At 41.0% G+C, this 24,356-nt stretch overlaps 3 protein-coding genes and 1 long non-coding RNA gene across 4 annotated transcripts in view; 1 reads left to right on the top strand and 3 right to left on the bottom strand.

Moving 5' to 3' along the window:
- Positions 1–1,338, bottom strand: part of LOC110505412 (serine/threonine-protein kinase D3) — a 73,962-nt gene extending 72,624 nt beyond the window's left edge. Inside the window, exon 1 of the mRNA XM_036962416.2 lies at positions 11–1,338. The gene's annotated coding sequence lies outside the window, so the exon portion shown is untranslated. The remainder of the gene's footprint in view (positions 1–10) is intronic.
- Positions 1,339–4,731: 3,393 nt separating this feature from the next.
- On the bottom strand, positions 4,732–6,129 carry LOC110504197 (adenylyltransferase and sulfurtransferase MOCS3). Its single transcript, XM_090220675.1, has 3 exons — positions 5,892–6,129; positions 5,662–5,770; positions 4,732–5,581 (listed from the first exon to the last, which is right to left on the bottom strand). Exons 1-3 carry the CDS (start codon positions 6,009–6,011, stop codon positions 5,382–5,384), a joined length of 429 nt encoding a protein of 142 aa, XP_090076801.1. The 5' UTR covers positions 6,012–6,129; the 3' UTR covers positions 4,732–5,381.
- Positions 6,130–9,739: 3,610 nt separating this feature from the next.
- LOC149972081 (uncharacterized) lies at positions 9,740–14,486 on the bottom strand. Its single transcript, XR_016491917.1, has 2 exons — positions 14,205–14,486; positions 9,740–11,100 (listed from the first exon to the last, which is right to left on the bottom strand). It is a non-coding gene; the product is annotated as an uncharacterized LOC149972081 (long non-coding RNA).
- On the top strand, positions 14,139–24,048 carry qpct (glutaminyl-peptide cyclotransferase). The gene is made up of 7 exons (XM_021584613.3): positions 14,139–15,099; positions 17,527–17,673; positions 17,874–18,155; positions 18,683–18,850; positions 21,283–21,382; positions 21,501–21,617; positions 21,701–24,048. Exons 1-7 carry the CDS (start codon positions 14,983–14,985, stop codon positions 21,877–21,879), a joined length of 1,110 nt encoding a protein of 369 aa, XP_021440288.1. The 5' UTR covers positions 14,139–14,982; the 3' UTR covers positions 21,880–24,048.
- Positions 24,049–24,356: the final 308 nt, after the last annotated feature.

The raw sequence follows: 24,356 nt of genomic DNA, 5'->3' as shown, positions 1-24,356 counted from the left end.
GCCTACTTACCTCCACTTTCTTCAAAAGAAGTCGTTGGATTCATGGCCAGTGGACAGCAGGAACTTCTCCAAAAACTCCAACAATCGAATCACACAGAAAAAATATTCAAGCTCATTCGCCTTTTCGCTAAATCATACAAATGAGCAACAATGTAACCATATGCATTAGCAGGACTGTCTAAAAGCGTGCTAAGACTCACAACCGAGTTCTCTACTTTTTGAAACTTTCTCTTGTCGTCTATTCGTGGTTGCCAGATTCATGCGCATCTTATTATCCTTCCAGCTGTGACTACTCCCACTGTTTCTGAGAGAAAAGGAGGAGAGAACGGTTCCTGGGGCTTGAAGTTCTATTACCTATTTGGTGCTTTGGGTTTCTATCGGTGAGGATACATATTCAAACTACAATCTCACATGCAATGGCGTCTCGAAAAAGTTATCTTTACATTGCGCATGCCTCTTTCATCTATCTTTCCGTTATTCGGGTTATGCTGGAGAGAAAAAAAACAGTAGTTACCCGACCTCTATTGCTTCAGTTCTGAAAATCAGTTGCCAGCAACGTAGAAAAAATGCCATCATCCTCTATCCCTTACACTGTTGCGTCTAATCTTTTAGAGAGGGTGGTGGTATACATCAGCATATTATTTCGTATCCAAATATGGAAATGACAACACCGTATGGATGTATAGATGTGTAACTGCTCTGTTCCCAAATAACTCGAAATACATAATTAAGTACTATATTACCCTGTATGCCCTCAACAATACATTGGGGTTATACAAATAGAACAATCTGGAACAGGAACAAGGTTATGACAATGGATTACAATGTTTTGTTTTTTCCTGTACAACATTTCACTTGCCATTTAAAGCACAATCTTGAAAACATGAAACGATTTCTTTCACTTTTCAGTGAGATGTAACTAATTCATCTAAGAATTGTCTGTCAGGGAAGCAATACCTAATGCAACCAGAATACATAAAACAAGTTAAGGCAGAAAAACGGTTGTTATGATTACATGATACACTACTTACAAGGCAGGGCTGGTGGAGGAAGAGAACTGTATGGACATTATATCTGAATGACCGACTGGCGTGAATTTCCTCTTGAAACAGACTGAAATATGGAACCAATGATATCTCACACTCTCAGAAAAACCTACATGATCTTTAAGCTTTCCGTGATGAAACCTCGGTGTGGAACCTGTGACGTTGAGTCAATACTGAGGGAAAGAGGGGTCTATCTTCTGGGCCCAGGCCATCAGTCCCCCACAGATGTTATTCGCAGTGACACAGTCTACCTCAGAACCTGACATTCTCTCCAAGACCTGAACTGCCTTCTGGGAGTCATTACCCAGCTTACAGATCACATAAACTGCAACAGGGAAACACAAACGAATCAAAATGAGTAGTAGCAGCTTCCATTTCCTGGCTTCTCACAAGATTACGACTTCTGGCTGGCTATGTGAGACTACGTGAGTTGAATGAATAAAATGTGTAGGGAATATTCTTTGTTTGATGCTTGGCCAGAAGCAGAGCTATTGCATGGTATTTTAATTCAAATTCACTATTAGGTGTGTTATGAACATGATAGGACTTCTTTCACTCTTGAAACTTAAAAGGGTGTCATGTGTACCAGTTCAACTAAACTGTGTCAACTGTTTACATAAAGTGTTTCCCAGAAATTGGCCATTAAAATAGCTCATTAATAGCAAAATATACACAGGTTTGTTGGAAATACACTCTGCTGAAATAAAGACCAAGATGAATATTCAATAAAAAGAGGCCGATGACGGTATATTTTTGTGTTGGAAAAAGGATCACCTAGCAACTCCATCAACTCCCGTCATTGGCTGTCCAAAATAAGCGAACACCCTCGCAGGACAAGGCTACACAGACTTAATTAGCACTCAAATGACTCCTATTTGTTCAGTGAATATGGAGCCAATCCATAAGCCTAGCCATTGAAAGCTCCACATGTTGTGACCTGCGGAGCTAGATGGAGACCAGATCAGTCATGGTACCTGGGACCTGGGACCTGGGATGCACTCGACATCTGCTCTTTCACTTGGCCAATTCTCTCCTTCAGCACATGGATGTGTTCACTGTTGCTGTTCTCTAAACAGGAGAGAGGAATGTCTAGCAATGATATAAGGAAATAAACCATTTTACCATTGAATTGAGGACAATTACTTGATTACTAATTTAGATCAGAACAGCTATGAAAGCACAGTGATGACAGATGTAATTAATGGGAAAGAAGTATTAATATCCTCCTAATTAACTCCATATCTTGCTAATTGTATAGAGTTAATGGAGTACAATGCCCGGAGGGCATTCAGCCAGCAGAAGTTTCTGCCATTCAGCCAGTTTCTCAAATGATTGCCTCGCCTGGTTCACCAACTACTTCTCTGATAGAGTTCAGTGTGTCAAATCGGAGGGTCTGTTGTCCGGACCTCTGGCAGTCTCTATGGGGGTGCCACAGGGTTCAATTCTTGGACCGACTCTCTTCTCTGTATACATCAATGAGGTCACTCTTGCTGCTGGTGAGTCTCTGATCCACCTCTACGCAGACGACACCATTCTGTATACTTCCGGCCCTTCTTTGGACACTGTGTTAACAACCCTCCAGGCAAGCTTCAATGCCATACAACTCTCCTTCCGTGGCCTTCAATTGCTCTTAAATACAAGTAAAACTAAATGCATGCTCTTCAACCGATCGCTACCTGCACCTACCCACCTGTCCAACATCACTACTCTGGACGGCTCTGACTTAGAATACGTGGACAACTACAAATACTTAGGTGTCTGGTTAGACTGTAAACTCTCCTTCCAGACCCATATCAAACATCTCCAATCCAAAGTTAAATCTAGAATTGGCTTCCTATTTCGCAACAAAGCATCCTTCACTCATGCTGCCAAACATACCCTTGTAAAACTGACCATCCTACCAATCCTCGACTTTGGCGATGTCATTTACAAAATAGCCTCCAATACCCTACTCAACAAATTGGATGCAGTCTATCACAGTGCAATCCGTTTTGTCACCAAAGCCCCATATACTACCCACCATTGCGACCTGTACGCTCTCGTTGGCTGGCCCTCGCTTCATACTCGTCGCCAAACCCACTGGCTCCATGTCATCTACAAGACCCTGCTAGGTAAAGTCCCCCCTTATCTCAGCTCGCTGGTCACCATAGCATCTCCCACCTGTAGCACACGCTCCAGCAGGTATATCTCTCTAGTCACCCCCAAAACCAATTCTTTCTTTGGCCGCCTCTCTTTCCAGTTCTCTGCTGCCAATGACTGGAACGAGCTACAAAAATCTCTGAAACTGGAAACACTTATCTCCCTCACTAGCTTTAAGCACCAACTGTCAGAGCAGCTCACAGATTACTGCACCTGTACATAGCCCACCTATAATTTAGCCCAAACAACTACCTCTTTCCCAACTGTATTTAATTTATTTATTTATTTTGCTCCTTTGCACCCCATTATTTTTATTTCTACTTTGCACATTCTTCCATTGCAAAACTACCATTCCAGTGTTTTACTTGCTATATTGTATTTACCTTGCCACCATGGCCTTTTTTTGCCTTTACCTCCCTTCTCACCTCATTTGCTCACATTGTACATAGACTTGTTTATACTGTATTATTGACTGTATGTTTGTTTTACTCCATGTGTAACTCTGTGTCGTTGTATCTGTCGAACTGCTTTGCTTTATCTTGGCCAGGTCGCAATTGTAAATGAGAACTTGTTCTCAACTTGCCTACCTGGTTAAATAAAGGTGAAATAAATAAATAAATAAAAAGAAGGATACTGAGGGAGGTGGGCAGGTAACATATATCCACCTCCACTAGAGGGCGTACGTTCAGCAGGAGATGAACAGCCGTGTTGTCCACTATAGCTTTATACTCCTGGCAATAGAAAGGAGAAATTCTCATGTTTGTCAATGGTCACCTACAACACTTCACTTTGTTAATGACAATGTCAGGTTTAAAGGTCTGCGACATCAGAATGGAAGTTGCTAGTTTTCAGTGAGATAACTACATGCATAGTGCAACTGGTTGCCTTTTTTTGTTGAGTTGGGTGGAGTAAGCTTAACGTTTTGTTACATTATTTCAATTATAGGAAATAAAACTGTTTCCGACTCCAGGCCTTGCACAATCACTATTATAGGCCAATCAATCACAATCTTCATCTACTTTCTCTTAATGGCTAAATTCTTTTGAAAGCTGTAATTTAGTAGAAATCCAAACAACCATTTCTGTCAGCGGCAACAAAAAAAATAGGTTATTATTTTCCGTAGAATACGTACAATCGCGTTTTATTCATTTCCCATTTAGGGTTGGGTCAGCATTTAGATTTAATCTGGGTTTATGAATGCACACGAATCACAGAAAATCAAGTGTAATCATCCGTCCTTGACTTGGACTGACTGTTTCCATTTAGGTGCAGGAGCTCCACAATACTTTTGAGCTAATATTCTATAAGAGAAACAGGAGCTCAAGCAGTAAAAAAATGTGAGATTTGGCCCAAGTCAAGCATTGGTAATCATGCAATAATCGTCAAAAAACAGAAAGTCACAGACTATACTCTTCCTGCACGGATACCCTCTGGTCTTTGGAGAGGTTTAGTATTGACACTGAAAGAAAACCCAGAAAATATTAGGTAAATATATTCAAAGCCATCACTTAAACAACATTTTCCTATAATTAATGGAAAATGGGAATGTTATTTAGCTTTTTTATTCCAGTAAAGTACAGAAAACTCCTTTGACATACAGTGTATATCTCTGCTATTTATCTGAATTATAGATAATGAGCACATTTTCCTGGCTCTACATTCCATGCGCTATGTGTATTTACTAAGGGGTTTAAAGGTGAGTGATAACACGTTTGCCAATTCAGATGTAATTTAAAATCCCCTTTACTTTAAAATGCTAACCCCTTAACAATGAATATGCAAGACCAATGCTTTGCCCACAGTGCCCTCTTTTCAGTAACCCCTGACCTTATCTGTGGCAGTAGACCCACAGAACTTCTCATAGTCCACTAAGTGTGTGACAGTGGGGGTTCTCTCTCCACACAGCACAGCTGGCCTGCTTGGTCCGCAGCCTGATGGACCGGAACTTGGCATCCTGGGCGTCAAACATCAACAGCTGTTGGCCACAGGAAGCTGTCACACTGAGTCAAGGAAGGGGCTCCTGTCTGACTGACACACATCACTATAATTCACAGCGTGACCCACTTCACTGATTTATAATGGTCTTTGTATATTCAGAAACATACCTCAAAAGGTCCAGCAAATCTACAGAATTTCCTCTCTTCTAGTCTAGCTTTATCAGATGGGCATGGTCATGAACACCCCTTCCTTCCCATGCTACACTGACTCATTCAGACCTTCATTCATCCAGTCAGCACCATGACTAAGCATAATGTGACGTTCCATTGTACAGTAGATAAGCTGTGGTGGGGGTGTGGAATGACTCAGGGAGCTTCCACTGGGAAAGACACAGCCCTGTCCTGAGGCGATCTTCAGGACCTCCAACGCTTGGAAGCAGCATCCCATGATCCCTGGTACTGAGACAAAAGAGTGAAACGTCAACAATCAATTCCTTTCTCTATCAAAGGGTGAAGACATGAATCAGAAGAGGACTCACCTACTCCTAGGACCCCTCCATCAGAGCAGTTGGTCACTTTCTCCGGGAGTGGAGGCTTTGGGTACAAACACCTGTAGCAGGGGCCTCCACGGTAGTTATACACTGTCAACTACAGACACAGACAACAGGGGTTACTATGCTCAAAGGATGAGTAGCAATAAACATATGTAATTTACTAGTATGCATGCGGGAACTTAAATGTGGAGACTTAAATGTAACTAGATCCTTACCTGGCCCTCCATTCTCAGGGCACTGGCAGATACTAGGCACTTGCCACTGAGGACACAGGCATAATTTATCAGATAGCGGGTGGGAACATTGTCTGAACAGTCAGCCACAATATCGTACATGAGGTGGATAATGTCAAGGAGTACAAATGCAGTGATTTTTCTTCTGAAAGTCAGTGTTATGCTAATTGTTTGACTCTTGGATTTGATTACACAGTAAACCTGTGTGACAGATAGTAGAGTCTCTTATTTACTTCCTGTAAGATAATATAAGGCTCAAAGCAGAGAGGGAGGATACTGTTGGATGAGCTGTAAGGTGTTCTCTGGAGAGAGCTGGAGGTGGTAGGGAATGCATTCTACAGTGGAGTTCAACCTGTACACACATAAAAAGGACAGACACAAGGCCATTCACATTAAAACCAAATGACGCTCACCCATCCCACCCCTTATATCTAACTCATTTTGGAGCGTAAGAAAGTATTGAACAGAATATTGGCTGGCTAATGTTATTTTCCTCTGAATACCTAAAGCCTGAAAGGAGCAATGAACAGTTGAAACAATAACAAAGTGTTTTCTCCACCCTTGTTTTGCTAAAAAGCTGAGGGATGGGGCTGGAGAAATGTAACCACTCTTAAATCCATAGACAGAGCTATGTTTTGAGGCTATATAGTGTTTCTTTACGTTTACAAGCTTATATTTTGGGTTCTGATACGACAGTTGAACTAAGAGGCATTTATACCTTATATTATTTAAGAATCAATGGGTACATATCATTCATTTATAAATCCCAAAATGGATGTAGTAACTGCATATTTTCCCTTCAACATTCAATTGCGTTACCATTCACTCTAACAAAAAAGAGAGGGGACTATAGTTTATCATAAGACTGCTAAACAAGACTGCTAAATAGCTCATGAAATGGCTACCCGGAATACCTGCATTGACCCTTTTTTTGCACAAACTCTCTTGCACTGACTATGCACACACACTGGATTCTACTCAGACATATTTACACTGACACCCAAACACACACCATATACCACACACAATGTGCACACATGCATACTGACACCACACACAACACACACTGCTACCCCACATATACTGCTGCAACAGCTCAGTCTATTATCTATCCTGTTGCCTTGTCACTTTAACCCTAGCTATATGTACATAGCTACCTCAATGACCTAGTACCCCTGCACAACGACTCGGTTCTGGTACTCCCTGTACATAGCCATGTTATTTTTTACTCGTTATTGTTAATCACTGTGTATTCATTCCTCGTGTCACTGTTTCTATTTTTTCTTCTCTATCTTTAACTCTGCATTGTTGAAAAAGGATCCGTAAATAAGCATTTCACTGTTAGTCTACACCTGTTGTTTACAAAACATGTGACAAATACATTTTGATTTGATCTGAGAGCAAGCCGTTGTTGTTTGGGTAAATGGCACCACCTGGTGGCTATAGCTATGACGTATAGTTTATTCACAGTACTGCATCAGCCTGTGCAGGCCCCAGTAGCCTCCTATACCTTCTGACAGCATGGGTAGCACCCACAACCCCAGGTGTTGCAAGCACCATGCTCTACCAACTGAGCCACACGGGATCTACCTACCGATTCCTGCTGCAGCTAGATACTGTGCCAGGGGGCAGCCTAGTCCTCCACACCCTACAACTAGCACTGATGTCTGGGAGAGATTCAGCTGGCCTGCCTGCAGAGTAAAAGATGTGTTCAATAATGTCACACTAAATGAACACCCTTATTTCAGAGATTGGGTGAAAGCTGCCATTGTTCCCTTGTACACCCAGCTCTGGCAGCAGAAGCTGTCTGCTGTAGCGCATGATGTCTTCATTGGACAGGGCTGCCTTGGGTTTCAGAGGTGGAGGTGTTGTCACTTTCTCCTGCAGCTGTAGACCTCTCAAACAGGAGCCAGAGGGGTGTCTGGGGTGGCACTGGACACCCCTGACATCTGATTGGCCACACCGGGTGGCACCCCAAAATGTAATTCGCTACTGGCAGTTTGATGCTGATTGGCATCTCATTTCACCTCTTGTTGAAAGAAGCATTTATTTTGACGTTCAACGGCGCATTTTTCAAATCGAGGAAGAGAGACAATTTACGTTCGTTGCGAGATACAGAAGAATAAGAAGAACATACAAAAAAAAAACAGCTCTACGAACTCTTTTCGCGATTGGCGAATACATCATATTTGAAGTAAGCTTTGAGGGTTTAGCATCGGGTTTAGGTTTCCTGATCAACTTTTACGAAAGTTGAGTCGCTGTGTAAGTTAACGTTAGACCTTTGCCTCCATTAACAGATAAGAGATCAGTTCCCAATTTAGCCTAACATTATGTCTACTTCTGTGCAAGTAATACATGCATATACAGTGCAGTAAATTACAGCTGTCAGTGTTCAGCAAGTTAACATTCAGCAATTTGAAATTCATTAACTCAGTTAGAATTTTGTACATGAACTCAAAACGAACAATTGTTATTATCAATCTGTTAATGTTACGCAAAAGATTACCACAATAGGCAGTTTGCAATTGTAACGGTGTGAGAAATTATAGCTAGCTAAGTTACTTACTGCAGAGTAGGGCTAGCCATGATCTAACTAGTAACTTAGGCTGGTAGTTGATTTTAAGATACAGTTATGACAATGAGGATTTGTAATTAAGATTGAGATTGGACTAAAATGTGGGTAATTGGATGCTTAGATGTAACCATAGACTGTCTTATTTTTGCATAGGATCAATTAAACATGAAAAGAAAGGGGGAGATATTAGACTTCTGTTCCAAAAGGACCCAATGGTGGGCCAGGCCTATACCTTAAACTGCACATTTTAGTTAGCAGCTGTTAGTATCTAATCTTGTGGATCCCTTAATTATACATTTCCCTAGAGATATGACACATTATTTAACGTGTATTTCAGACATGTCAAGATCCAAAGAAGAGGGTCCTGTTCAGCCGTGTTAGAAAACATTTCCCAGAACTCAGCATGATACTAGGAAAAGGGCTTTCAACAGCGTCTGGTATAAAGACAATTCATGAATATTCTGTAAATCAAGATTCTACTTATTGTTTCGCCTGTAGGCATTTTTCTCTGCCCAATACACCTGAATCTGCCTTCACACATCACAGTCAGGGTTTTGTAACTGGAAAAAGGCTCTGTTTAAAGATTCTGGGTTTAAGTTCCATTCGAAAGGCAGAGCATCATATCAATGCTACATATGCTTGGAACCAGCATAAAAGGGCTATTGACAGCAACTCATCAATGTTAGATGTCGTCATAAATGAGAACCCGGAAAAAGAAAGTGGAGGAAACTGTACTTACATTAAAACAATTGCAGATGTGCTCCTATAATAGCAAAGCATGACCCTCTCATAGAGAAAAGGATGAATGCATTTGGCAATGCTAAGTACACAGGCCACCAAATCCAGAACAAAGTTCTTGGGGGCTTAGCCGAGATGGTACAAAGTGAAATAATAAGAGAAGTAAAAGAAAGCAAAGTGTTTAGTGTAATTGCAGATGAAATCAAAGATGTAAAGAAAAAATAACAAAAGTCTTTAGTTGTGAGGTACTATATTACAACGGGGACATCCACGAAAGTTTTTTACACTTTCAGTCAGCTGAAAGCTTAGATGCAGCAGGTCTCACAAAATTGATTGCCTTGAAAAACATGGTCTGGACTACAGAAATAATCTTGTGGGGCAAGGCTATGATGGTGCATCCATCATGAGCGGAAAGGATTCTGGTGTGTCTGCACGGATTAAAAACAGTGCAAGATTTGCATTTTATGTGCACTGTAATGAACATTGTTTGAATCTGTAAAATCAGTGCCTGAGGCAGTTTATTTTTTTTGCTCTCCTGCAGAAGCTTTATAACTTTGTATCTGGCTCATACGTTCGTCTCAAGTGGCTTGCAGTTCAGAAAGAGCTGTATCCACAGCAGCAGCCCAGGGAACTACGGAGACTTACGGATGTAAGGTGGGCATGCAGATACATGGTATGCCGTAATCTGAGGGACAGGCTTCCAGAGGTTTTGAGAGTGCTACAGGATATCACACTTGAAAATAGTGGTGATAGATCAGTGGAGGCAAGGATAGCCTAAAACAAGCTTAAGATTTCACGACTCATTGATGATGAGCACTGTAGGACAGAAAAATAGAGACCAAAGTGATGGTGAGAGCTTCCAAAGAGATATCTTTTATCAGGTGCTTGACAGTCTCACAGCGGAGCTGCAGAGGCGTTTTTCAAAGAAGAATTGCGAGATAATGCAAGGGGTCCAGTCTCTCACCCCAAATACTACAACATTCTTGAATGAAGAGTCTCTGTTTGCCTTTGCTCAGACCTTTGAGTCAGATTTAGAGGACCTCAAACATGAGGTTCATCAAACCAGGCAGCTTCTTGATAGGGGAGAGAAAAGTGGAAGGGACAGAACGTCTACTCTCCTTGTCTTTGTTGTGTTTCTAGAACCTTGTAAAGAGGTCTTCCATGAGCTATTTAGACTTTGTAAGATTCCTGTTGTTACACCAGTCAGCAGTGTTTCTTGCGAGAGAAGCTTCTCAGCTTTGGAACTGATTAAAACCCACCTTAGGACAATTCCAAAACGTTTCTTTGCTATTCGTTAACATAATATATATGAGCATAAATATGATACTGTAAGTTTGTCCATTTCAAGTCCATTTCTGCTTGATACCTGGTATGTCAAATTGCAGTGTGTTTTTGGGCAAATGTACTTTTTTGTAAATTTATGTAACACACAAATGCTATCTTATCTCCTTGGTGCTTGAGCTTTATTTTCTGAAAATATGTTGGACGTTCAACACTTATAGAACCAGATTATATACTCATGAAAACAGAGTGACCCAAGTCTCTCCAGTATGTGAGTACTTTGAGTGAGTGAGTGAGTGAGTGAGAGAGAGAAATTGAGCTGCAGTTCCGAGGTAGAGACACTGACTATTCATAGTATTTTAAAGAATTCTAGTGAAGTAACCCTTTTGGACCACACTATCTGCCACATTGAATAACTCTGGGTTAAGTGAATCATAGGATTCATAGGATTCATTCATGCTCCTTACATGTCAGTTTAGGGTTACACACACATTTTCTGTCATGGTCTATGGACCCCCTGAAGTAGCCTTAGCCACCCCTTGGCCACCCCATGTATAAAACTCTTGTTCCGCCACTGCTGTCAAACGGCTCTGATTTCTGTGGAGAAAGAATGGAGAGAGCATGTATGGTGTATTTAGTGGTTCAGAATAAAAGTTGTGGTTATTATAGACAATGTGAAATGTCACTTCATAACCAAATGTTAAATTGACAAGTGCTATACAGTCAATTGAATTGGAGGCAAACTAATCTCGCGAGGCTCTCCTTCCAAATCCGGTTTTGTTAACTCTAATCCATAGAGAATGATAGAGGACTCTTCTTTGTATCTATCCTATGTGGCATCTGAATACGGGCAGCGAATTTAAGGCGATCTAGTAGTCAATTTTCTTCTACTACTTCTATGATTTGGAAAACAAACTGACAGTGTGCTTACTGCCACCTGGAGTATGTTGTTTCAACAGGGATAAAGCCAAGGTTGGCGATTTACTGCTACCCGCAGTAATGGAATGTTTGCGCACGATCATAATTAATTGGCTGATCCCTCCTGATGACCCAGATATAATTATGTGATCCTTCCCACTATGGGGGTGAATGTTAAAACGTTTAAACGAAGTTGGGATCCTTAACGTTGAGAAAAATCCCTCACCGAAAAACAAAGTTAATTTGTTTCCCCCCCACTTAATTAAAAGCACAGTACAGTTATCACAAAACATATTATTTTCTGAGTTATGATTGATAGGCTATAGAGGCCTGGGAAAGTTGTGTAATTCAAATAAAACTAGAAAAGAAGATGCAAACTTAAGGCTACATTCGTGAATTTGCAAGGCATGTAAAACAATACAGAGATGCAGAATACCAAAACTCTCTCCACCTCGCGCTGGCCTGCATTCTCTGACTCCTTGTTAATGTTGCAACTATGTGTTCAGTATTCGGACTGTTGCGTGTAGAATATAATAGCCTATTCATGGAACCGATGTCGCCGGTACACAGAGGCATCTTCGGGTCAGTCTTGCGAGCACGGGTTAGCCTAATCTTCGTTTTTGCCTGCATAATATGAAATTACAGTAGGCTACCGGTAGCCTTTATCGATTACGCCTTTCAGACATAATGGAATGTGGCCCCTTGAATGCACCTCGGCTACAGCATGTTTGTTTGTCCGTCTTTTAGGATAGGCTGTTTTTAAATGCCGACACAAACCCTTCTCTGGACATATGAACAGGCATTTATTTTACTTTTCCGTAAAGGAATGAAACTTCTGAAGCGGGACTAACATCCATCACTAGGCGACCAGAACTGTCAATCAAATAATTGTACGCTGCTGCGCGCAGCCTGCCTTGCTGCCTACGCGCAGAACAATCTCCTAAAAACGTGTACTAAACAAAAATATAAACATTTCATGTAAAGTGTTGGTCCCATGTTTCATGAGCTGAAATAAAATATCCCAAAAATGTTCCATAGGCACAAAAATATGATTGCTATCAAATGTAGTGAAACATTTCTTTACATCCCTGTTAGTGAGCATTTCTCCTTTGCCAAGATAGTTCATCCACCTGACAGGTGTGGAATATCAAGAAGCTGATTAAATGTTATGATCATTACACAGGTGCACCTTGTGCTGGGATTTTTTTTTTAAAGGACACTAAAATGTGCAGTTGTGTCACACAACGCCACAGATGTCTCAAGTTTTAATGGAGTGTGCAATTGGTATGCTGACTGTAGAAATGCCCACCAGAACTGTTGCCAGATAATGTTTATTTCTCTACCATAAGCCGCCTGTAACGTCATTTTAGAGGCCAACTCACCAGACATGTCACCCATTGCGCATGTTTGGGATGCTCTGGATCGACATGATCGACAGCGTGTTCCAGTTCCCGCCAATATCCAGCAACTTCGCACAGCCATTGAAGAGGAGTGGAAAAGCATTCCACATGCCATAATCAACAGCTTGATCAACTCTATGTGAAGTGGATGACGCGCTGCATGAGGCAAATGGTTGTCACATCAGATACTGACTGGTTTTCAGATACACATACCAAGCTTTTTGTTAAGGTATCTGTGACCAACAGATGCATATTTGTATTCACAGTTATGTGAAATCCATATATTCTTATATGAACTGTAACTCAGAAGAAACCTTAAAATTTGTCACGTTCTGACCTTTATTTTCTTTGTTTTGTCTTTATTTAGTATGGTCAGTTCGTGAGTTGGGGTGGGCAGTCTGTGTGTTTTTCTATGTTTTTCCATTTGTATTTTTGGCCTGATATGGTTCTCAATCAGAGGCAGCTGTTTATCGTTGTCCCTGATTGAGAACCATATTTAGGTAGCCTGGGTTTCAATGTTGGTTTGCGGGTGTTTGTTTCCGTGTCTGTGTTTGTCACCACACGGGACTGTTTCGGTTTGGTTTTCGTTCATGTTCACATTTATTGTTTTGTAGTTCTTAGTGTTCAGTTTGTTTTTAATAAACGATATGGACACTTAACACGCTGCGTTTTGGTCCGATCCATGCCACGCCTCCTCTTCAGACGAAGAGGAGGAAATCTGCCGTTGCAAAATTGTTGTGTTTATGTTTTGTTCAGTGTACTTTAAAGTTTGTTAAATACTGTGACTTACCAAGACATTTAGTAGAAATAAAACATATCTACCTCCCATACCATAAAAAACAGCACAGCAACACATCAATCAGCGATGTTTATTATTGTTAGGAAAAAACACTAAATGTTATGCCCTAGCAGAATTCTGTTACTTTTTTTAAAAAAGTTACCAATTGTCACTATCAACATGTTACTGTAGCTGCGGTCTATATCTGTAATGGGTTGCGGTAGACATAACTTCATTGCCCAGCCCTAGCGGTCATACATATGTTATAGGACTATTATTCTGTAATGTAAATTTGTGGAATTTAAGGATTTTCTCTTATAATTTTAACAGGAAAAAAATATTTAAAAAACGGCTGTTTAAACATTACGCAACATTTTCCATTTGTCACATCCTTACTACCCACCCAGTTGACTACTTTAAAATTGAGTAAGTCCTCAAAGGCGCAGCCCATGCTAAGACGATTTTTTTGGCACTAGAGTCCTCTATCTATCTCTATGCTCAAATCCAACCCCACACTGTAACTTTGTCTGCTGATAGCCACAGCAAGCACTTAGGCAACAGCTAACTAGCCTGCTGGTATTCAATCAATGTAAAGAGAGACATACCTTTCCTAATTGTGCCAATTTATCCTTCAATGCAACGATGTTTTTCCATAAATCGTGACTTCAAAACAGGAAACCTCTTCCAAAATAGCTGCAATACGATATAAGAAACGTGAGATACAAAACTGTTACACAATTAGCGAAATAATGCCACAATCGTACTGATTGCAACTGTTTTAGTGATTAATTTTTGTTCTCATTTGTAGAAGTCGGATTCGGCACTTCCTGGTCTACAGAAGAGACCCACGTGAGACGAGACCAAGTGCCAGTTGGGGGTGCTTTCCCAATGACAGTAGTCTATTCCCGCGCCACATCAAATCAAGCGGGAGATCGAGGCACTGCATACGCTGTTGTCGCTGCGCAGTTCAGTTCCCACAGTTTGATTACTTTACTATAGGAAAGTAGGCTAATTGAAATATCTCAAATGTAAATTATGAATTCACTTGGAAAGGCTATGCTTACATTTGAACTTACAATCGTTTACTTGTATTGCTTGATTACCATGCCTCAAAAAATGCAGATACATTTATAGATGCAAGCTTTTCTGATCTAATATGTTATTATCAGCTAAATCGAATTGAAGCCTTCACAACAAATCAAACATGAAACCAAAAAGGCAATTTCACATAAATAGACCCTCTGCTCTGTGGCGCCTTGGGATAAAAAATAAAAAAAAACAGTGACGCCTGTAAAATGCCTCTGGTCCTCCCTCATGTTTTTCACATGATCCGAGATTACACTGAGGAGAAGCTTTGAATGTTCAGTGAGAGAAACCGCCGCGATGACTGAACGTCGCTCCAGTCCGCGTATACATTTATTTTATGTAGTGAGCATTTGTGCAACATTTATCGATAATATCAATGGACAGAGAGCACAGGTCCCATGGACACAAGATAAGGTAGGCTAAAAATATTACAGTACACGGTTCAATGATTGTGTGCATGTTCTTGTTGCTTTTATCAAAACAAAAAAAGTTATTACTAAATTCCTCCTTTCTATTGCATAACATATATGATTGATATAGCCTACATTTATTTAGAATATGTCACAAAGTTGTAATTTTCTAAAGAGACAGGTGGGCAAAAAGGCAATGAATGACTAAGGAGAGATGATAGTAGACAGGCAGTCTTTAGAATGTTTGCATTTCAATTTATATTTAATAATATTGCAAAGCATTTATTTTCACAGGTTTGTAATTTAAATAATAGAATCCATTCAAAAATACCAATAAACCACAGTTTGTTTTTTTACAACTCTCACCTCAAATGGCATTTAATGCATCCTTAATAGGCCCACACTTCATTTGCAAGAGATGTGTAATTTCTTTGATATAAAGGGTGCTTGGCCATTCAGGTCCCATGTTGTTCATCCTCTCTTCTCTTTGTCTCGTTGCTATAGCAGCACAGTCATCATTGATCCACCAATTGCAGATCTTGATATTTATAGATCTAAAGTGGAGCCCCTTTTAACCCTTTCTCAGATCAATGTGTGAGCCCATTCCCTTAAAGCACATCTCTTGGAAAGAAACATTGCAATATTATATCCCCACAGTGTTGTCTTTAGGTCTCTGTGATCAAACCATGGGGATGGTGGGCAGAGAAATTACAAGAGTAGGCCTATGCAGGGCATGTTTCAACAGGTAATCCTATAACAAAACATGATTGTGACCAATTGAAATATTGGTCACAAACTGTTTTTCATTGGTTAATAGACCATGTGTTAATATGTTATTAGCCCACACTGTTATTACCTTTTGCAATTTAACCTGCTAAATGGAGATAGAAGAAAGACCATGCTCTGTTCATGTTGATGTTGACCTTTCAGTCTGAGCCCCAGAGAACCCAGACATCAGTTTCATAACACAGATCCATCTCCCCAGCCAGATCACCACATGCAAATGATACACTGAAACCATAGAGAGCTGCTGATCTTCAGAGCACAGTTCAGGCTACAGGGGAAGGCTGTTGAAATGGTGGTGTTATTCTCTTATTCACCATCTTTTCTACCACTTACTGTCCTGGCGCTCAGTCCCGGTTACCAGGACAACAGAGGATCACTGCACAAGAGGCAGGTGAACTTTGAGACCAAACAAAAACGATCGGGGCAGGTGGAACGGAATATGATCAATACCTTGTGTCCATGGGTTTCTTCCTAGAATGCTATTAAGGCTTATTTTGTGGACTTGTTTGTTTTTCTCCCTCATCATCAAGCCTACAAAATAATTGTGATATGCTTTGTCTTCCAAGGTATAAAAATCATTCCATCATGTAGCTATGGGAGGCTACCTGTGAGAGGCAGGGGAAATGTATTAGCAAGCACCCTTCATATTTCTGAGCTGCCTGCTAGCATACCCTTCACACAAGCCGGAGCTGTAGTAACCTGCCAGTTTATTTAAAACCTTCAATCATGTTTCCTGGATCTGTGATTGCTTCTCGTCTCCTGAAACGTCTCGCAGCAAAGTGGCTTGAGTTCACTACAGGCAAACACAATCTTGTCATGAACAGTCTTGTCAAACCATAAATGTACACAGACTGTATCATTCCTATATGAAAACAAGAATAAACTAGCTCACTTGCATCACTTTGGATTTTTCAATTGTTGGGTAACCTTGGGGTTTTCAACGATTGGTTAACCTTGTCTAATGATGTATCCCGGGTACTGTGACAGCAACAAAAAAACAAACAATCTCTGTGCAAATGGACCAATAAAGCAAATATTGTGTTGTATTGTAGCTTGTCTTGGTAGACATCAGCCAGACACACTATACAAATGATTGTATAGCAAGGTGTAAACTGAGAGTTTGAAACCATACAGTAGCCTATGTCCTGAACTCTAGATATTGGACAAAGCTACAGTATATTAAGAGACTGTGATGATCTATGCGTCATGTGTATTTCCTGCCTAGCCTGTTCCCCAATTTGAATGCATCACTAGAGATTTCCCTTTCTCCATTTTAAAGATGTGCAAGTTGCAACTGTAGCACAATGTTCTTTCACAGTGTTTTAAACTGTATATTTCCATTTGCACACTGTAGATATTGGAACAAGGTCGTAGTGATTCGCCATGGTCTTAGTTTCCCTGCATGGCTGTCTTTGTTAATCGCTTTCTGAGAGGTTGAACTAATCTACCTCGGCTGAACTGATTGTGATTAATGAGGAGCATCCTTGGTGCCTCTTTCAATGACAGCCTCTCTGCCAGGGCCTCTGTCTCAACTAAACAGGTGGTAATGAAGAAAATCCACTTGTTCCTGTCCTCATGGTTGTCAGAGCACCCCTAATCCTGATTATCTTGTGCTTTCTTCTCTCTTCTCCACTTGTCTGTCTAGATCAGCCACAAGCCCAGCACCCTCAGCTCCAGTGACATCACCAGGGTCCTGTCACACACAGACCTGAACCAGATGTGGCAGAGGGACCTCAGGCCTCTGCTAGTGACACGGTACCCCAACTCTGCAGGCAGCCTGGCAGCGCAACAGGTCGGTATCCCCATGGCTGACAGCATGAACAATCGACTGTGTGCGGTCTACTTATGTCATTGGCGTGAGTAGACTCGTCAGTGTATGTAGGAGAGGGGGTTTAGTCACTTCTTTTTAGTCAGTTACCAGGATAAACGTTTCCCAATGTGTTCCCCAATGCTTTGTCTATTTAATTGTGCAACATGTCTGTCTCCCACTAGCACATCAAGAGCACTCTGGGTTCTCTGAGGGCAGGCTGGGATGTTAAGGAGGACAAGTTCGAGTCACACACCCCTTACGGTCCCATGACCTTCAACAACATCATCGCTACCCTCAACCCTTCCGCCAAGCGTCATCTGGTGCTGGCGTGCCACTATGACTCCAAGTACTACCCTCCCCAGTGGCATGGGCGTGAGTTCCTGGGTGCCACGGACTCAGCTGTGCCCTGTGCCATGATGTTGGAGCTGGTACGGGCTCTGGACCAGGAGCTGAAGACTCTGAAGGTGGGGAAAGGTTTAGAATTTTCTCATGTGTCCACTTTAGTCTGTACAATAATTTATGTTTGATAAGCAATATTAGATCAGAAAAGTTTGTAAAAACCCACTCAAAGTTTTTACACACCTGTAGCCAAGATCAACAAAGAATTGAGAGATGAGAGATGAAATGAGATGGACATAGCCGTCACAGAGCCTCCTCACATTGCTGTTTGTGCTGTCCTGCTCCATGGGTCAGCTGACCTCAATCTGAGGGGATGGGTCCTGAGTGACAGGGGCAGCCATAGGGTCAGGCTACGGGACCTGTTTATCTGACACTACAGACAGTGACAAAGGCCACCCTGAATTGACAAACTGAATACCGATTTCTTCATAGCAGTGTTTTGTTTAAACCAATAGGTGGCAGCAAAGCTAAATGTTCAAACCAGTAGTTCCCCAAGTACTGTTTGCAGTGACTAATAAACATCTCTTTCACTTTCTGGCCACCACCTCTCTTTTTCTCTCTCTCTGTCTCTCTCCCGCTCATCCCCTACCAGGGATCCAATCCCAACCTGTCTCTCCAGCTGTTGTTCTTTGATGGAGAGGAGGCTCTGTTCCAGTGGACCTCTACAGACTCCCTGTACGGCTCCCGCCACCTGGCCCAGATGATGGAGAACACAGCACACCCACCTGGAGCCACAGACACCAACCAACTGCATGGCATTGTATGTCAGGCATTACAGGCATATATTCAAACAACTAAGGGGGGGGTGGGGGGGGTAAAGACATAATTTAACTATACAAATATATTACCTTTTAATGTGGCATGAACACAACCAGTCATGATGTATTCCTCTGTCTGTCAAACAAATCACTTCAATCACTTCACTAGGTTACCTTCGCACGTTCTTCCAAAATAATTCCATAACAGAGAACATGTTTATCTGACACTACAGACAGTGACACTGAACTCACCAACTTTCCTTAAATTCACAAGTGGCTGAAACAATCTCACCGGAGAAGCATCCAAGCGAGAAAAACAGTTCCCTGAGTCTTACTGTATGTAGCCCATGTATCTGATGCTGTCTGGCCAAAAAGAGTACAACATGCCGGATACATGGGCTACACATACAAATCAAATACACAGACTAGTGGTCGTACACAGATTTGCTGATGTTATCGCAGGTGCAACGAAATGCTTGTGTTTCTAGCTCCAACAATACAGTGATACCTAGCAATACAGCAATACAGTAATACAAAACTACACAGCAATACAGTAATACCTAGCAATACAGCATTACCTAGCAATAGAGCAATACAAAACAATACGGCATTACCTAGCAATACAGCTATAGAAAACAATACAGCAATACAAAACAATACAGCAATACCTAGCAATAAAAAACAATACAGCAATACAAAATAATACAGCAATACCTAGCAATAAAAAACAATACAGCAATACAGTAATACAAAACAATACAGCAATACAGTAATACAAAACAATACAGCAATAAACAATACAGCAATACGTAGTAATACAAAACAATACAGCAATACCTAGCAATACAAAACAATACAGCAATACAAAACAATACAGTAATACCTAGCAATAAAAAACAATACAGCAATACAAAACAATACAGTAATACAAAACAATACAGTAATACAAAACAATACAGTAATACAAAACAATACAGTAATACAAAACAATACAGTAATACAAAACAATACAGCAATACAAAACAATACAGTAATACAAAACAATACAGTAATACAAAACAATACAGTAATACAAAACAATACAGCAATACCTAGCAATAAAAAACGGCAATACCAAATAATACAGCAATACAAATCAATACAGCAATACCTAGCAATACAAAAACAATACAGCAATACAATAATACCTAGCAATACAAAACAATACATCAATACAGCAATACCTAACAATAAAAAACAAAACAGCAATACAAAACAATACAGCAATACCTAGCAATACAAAACAGCAATACCTAGCAATACAAAACAATACAGCAATACAATAATACAGCAATACAGTAATACCTAGCAATACAAAACAATACAGCAATACAAAACAATACAGTAATACAAAACAATACAGTAATACCTAGCAATACAAAACAATACAGCAATACAGTAATACAAAACAATACAGCAATACAAAACAATACAGTAACACATAGCAATACAAAACAATACAGTAATACAAAACAATACGGCAATACCTAGCAATACAAATGAACAAAAAACAATACAGCAAAACAAAAACAGTAATACCTAGCAATACAGCAATACCTAGCAATACAACACAATACAGCAATACAAAACAATACAGCAATACAGCAATACAAAACAATACAGTAATACCTAGCGATACAAAACAATACAGCAATACAAAACAACAATACCTAGCAATATAGCAATACAAAACAATACAGCAATACCTAGCAATAAAAAAACAATACAGCAATACAAAACAATACATCAATACCTAGCAATACAGCAATACAAAACCATATAGCAATACCTAATAATACAAAACAATACAGTAATACAAAACAATACAGCAATACCTAGCGATACAAAACAAAACAGCAATACCTAGCAATACAGCAATACCTAGCAATACCTAGCGATACAAAACAATACAGCAATACAAAACAGTAATACAAAACAATACAGTAATACCTAGCAATACAAAACAATACACACATAATCCAAAAAGTAAAAAGGAAGAAATTAAGAAATATCAGACTAATACAGAAAGGGGCACTGTTTTCGCTCGCTCGGATGGTTTATCTGAGATTGATGCATCTTTCTATCGGAGCTCATCTTGGTCAAATAAATTATCAATATTTAATTTGGACAGGCAAGGAGGTATTAGAGGGCCCCCTAAGCCCACCCATAATACCGGCCCTGGTAGTGTTTCACGTGGTGGAAAGCATGATGTCATCCTTAATTTCAAAGCTTCGAGGTAGTGGACTTTTAGGGAGTTATCTCCAGGCTTTGGATAATTACTTTCCCATGAGACCTGGCTGGTGGACCCTCTCACACACTGACCGGAGGGGATCCTTTGTCTTCAATTTCTTCCTCTCCTCACCCTCCTCTTCCCTTCTTTCTCCCTCTCCTCCAGGACCTGTTTTTGCTCTTAGACTTGATTGGAGGCCCCAGCCCACGCTTTGGCAACCAGTTCCCCAACACTGCCCGGTGGCTCACCAGAATGCAGAACATCGGTGAGCACTCCCTCTCTGTTCTCTGTTATTCTATCAGCCTTGCTCGCTCTGGCTGTCTCTCTCTCTCTCATATTAGCTAAGCCCTTTGCACTATGTTGAATGTTCCTTCTCTTTTCAGAGCGTCGTTTGCACAACACGGGCCACCTGAAGGACCATCCAAACGATGTACAGTACTTCTGGCCCGGTATGCCTGTGGGTCCGGTGCAGGATGACCACATGCCATTCCTCAACAGAGGTAAACTAACACACTGGGTCTGACATAAGCTTGGCTGTGTTCTGTAGGGTACTAATGAGCTTTGTATTCTGGTTTCTTCTCAGGTGTGCGTGTCCTCCATCTCATCCCCACCCCCTTCCCCTCTGTGTGGCACACGTTTGATGACAACGAGCAGAACCTGGACCGCTCCACCATCGAGAACCTCAACAAGATCCTGCAGGTGTTCGTGCTGGAGTACCTCAACATGACACCTCAAGCCCTGAATCCCCAAAATGCCCCCTAAATGTTAGGGCTTCCCTGGTTCTATTGGGGCCCCTTAACACAGCTCTCTCTTCACACACAAACACACACACACACACACACAGCCCTATCAATGCTCTGTCCCTAGCCTGCAGACTTCCCTAAAGGATCTTCTGTGTGTCTGCTTCCACAGTGCTCTCTCTATGTCCCTACTTCCCCTTCTCTTTCTGAGGAGCCATGCTTTGTGCTAATGTATGTGCCCCACTAGCCAGGAGGAAGAGAGAGAGAGAGATGCAGATAGATTAACAAGATAAACATTGATTACTAGCTCCATACCTTGTGGCTTATGACTTGCTATTGTGTTATTTCTGTTTTAATACTGGTACATTATGGTCTGCCTTCTATCTGATAATCCAAGCTGATAATAGGCAATACAAAGAGGCCTCTACCCCTGCATTCCAGAGGGATGATGATCATTTCGATATTAATTGGAGGGGGGTTTGGAACAGCTGTGGCAGGAGACAGTGGCTCATGTCGGTGCATTAATGTACAGAGCCTGACGGCATTCCTAGAAGCCTTGTAATTCTATATCACACAAACAACTGATGGGGCCCTCGCTCTCTGTATCTGAACGTACATGGCATTACACTGTCCACTTTATATTAGCATAGAAAAACTTGCTGAGGTCAGGAGATATTATCTATATTTGTATTGTTAATACGTGATCCTTATACCCTACTAGTTCAGATGGAAATTCAAGTTGAAAAGCCTGCTGTGTTTTTATGACAATATTCGCCACATGTTGATGCTGATCTTGGAATAATACACACTGCCAAATTTATACTACCTTAGAGTCAGAAATAAATGTTGATCCAAAAAATAAGAATAATGCCTCTTCACACGTCCAGTTGACCTTTGAAGATCTTGTTTTTTGCTTTGGTCGTCGCTGCCAGTAGAGTGAAACGAAAGCGGTTGACATTGTTTGTGTGACAGCAGGTCAGAGCAGTGAGCATACAGTTGAAGTTGGAAGTTTACATACACTTAGGTTGGAGTCATTAAAACTCTTTTTTCAACCACTCCACAAATTTCTTCTTAACAAACTATAGTTTTGGCAAGTCAGTTAGGACATCTACTTTGTACATGACAAGTCATTTTTCCAACAATTGTTTATAGACAGATTATTTGGTCTGGTTCATCCTTGGGAGCAATTTTTAAACGCCTTCAAGTACCAAGTTCATCTGTACAAACAATAGTGCGCAAGTATAAACACCATGGGACCACGCAGCCATCATACCTCTCAGGAAGGAGACGCGTTTTGTCTCCTAGAGATCAACGTACTTTGGTGCAAAAAGTGCAAATCAATCCCAGGACAACAGCAAAGGACCTTGTGAAGATGCTGGAGGAAGCAGGTACAAAAGTATCTATATCCAGAGTAAAACGAGTCCTATATCGACAAAACCTGAAAGGCCGCTCAGCAAGGAAGAAGCCACTGCTCCAAAACTGCCATAAAAAAGCCAGACTACGGTTTGCAACTGCACATGGGGACAAAGATCATACTTTTGAAGAAATGTCCTCTGGTCTGATGAAACAAAAATAGAACTGTTTGGCCATAATGACCCATCATTATGTTTGGAGGAAAAAGGGGGAGGCTTGCAAGCCGAAGAACACCATCCCAACAGTGAAGCATGGGGGTGGCAGCATCATATTGTGGGGGTGCTTTGCTGCAGGAGAGACTGGTGCACTTCACAAAATAGATGGCATCATTAGAGAGGAAAATTATGTGGATATATTGAAGCAATATCTCAAGACATCAGTCAAGAAGTTAAAGCTTGGTCGCAAATGGGTCTTCCAAATGAACAATGACCCCAAGCATACTTCCAAAGTTGTGGCAAAATGGCTTAAGGACAACCAAGTCAAGGTATTGGAGTGGCCATCACAAAGTCCTGACCTCATTCCTATAGAAAATATGTGGGAAGAACTGAAAAAGTGTGTGCAAGCAAGGAGGCCTACAAACCTAACTCAGTTACACCAGCTCTGTCAGGAGGAATTGGCCAAAATTCACCCAACTTATTGTGGGAAGCTTGTGGAAGGCTTCCCGAAACGTTTGACCCAAGTTAAACAATTTAAAGGCAATGCTGCCAAATAGTAATTGAGTGTATGTAAACTTTTGACCCACTGGGAATGTGATGAATGAAATAAAAGCTGAAATAAATCACTCTTTACTATTATTCTGACATTTCACATTCTTAAAATAAAGTGGTTAAATGAAATGTCAGGAATTGTGAAAAACTGAGTTGAAATGTATTTGGCAAAGGTGTATGTAAACTTCCGGCTTCAACTGTAGGTGGCCTGTGCTGTACAGGACGAAGCACACACTCCTATTGAAATCCTGTTCACAAACAGGAAGAGATGACAACTCTTTTTTCTCCTCAGGTCGGTCCAACTCTCAGATTAGTTTTGTGCTCCGTGTGAATCGTGCGTTCCCCCCCCCCCCCCCCCCCTCACCGTTCCTCATCCCCA

Source organism: Oncorhynchus mykiss, chromosome 25 (genome assembly GCF_057628025.1).
Source record: "Oncorhynchus mykiss isolate SJ-2025 chromosome 25, ASM5762802v1, whole genome shotgun sequence".
Classification (NCBI taxonomy): domain Eukaryota; kingdom Metazoa; phylum Chordata; class Actinopteri; order Salmoniformes; family Salmonidae; genus Oncorhynchus; species Oncorhynchus mykiss.
Note: the sequence above shows the minus strand (reverse complement) of the source record. Positions and strands in the feature narration are given on the sequence as shown.

Coding starts and splice junctions, on each gene's coding strand:
- qpct (XM_021584613.3), top strand. CDS start 14,983: ATGACTGAACGTCGCTCCAGTCCGCGTATACATTTATTTTATGTAGTG. Junction 15,100..17,526: donor TCCCATGGACACAAGATAAG/GTAGGCTAAAAA, acceptor TTGTCTGTCTAG/ATCAGCCACAAGCCCAGCAC. Junction 17,674..17,873: donor GCAGCCTGGCAGCGCAACAG/GTCGGTATCCCC, acceptor GTCTCCCACTAG/CACATCAAGAGCACTCTGGG.
- LOC110504197 (XM_090220675.1), bottom strand. CDS start 6,011: ATGTACGATATTGTGGCTGACTGTTCAGACAATGTTCCCACCCGCTAT. Junction 5,771..5,891: donor CCCTGAGAATGGAGGGCCAG/GTAAGGATCTAG, acceptor CTGTGTCTGTAG/TTGACAGTGTATAACTACCG. Junction 5,582..5,661: donor TGGAGGGGTCCTAGGAGTAG/GTGAGTCCTCTT, acceptor CTTTTGTCTCAG/TACCAGGGATCATGGGATGC.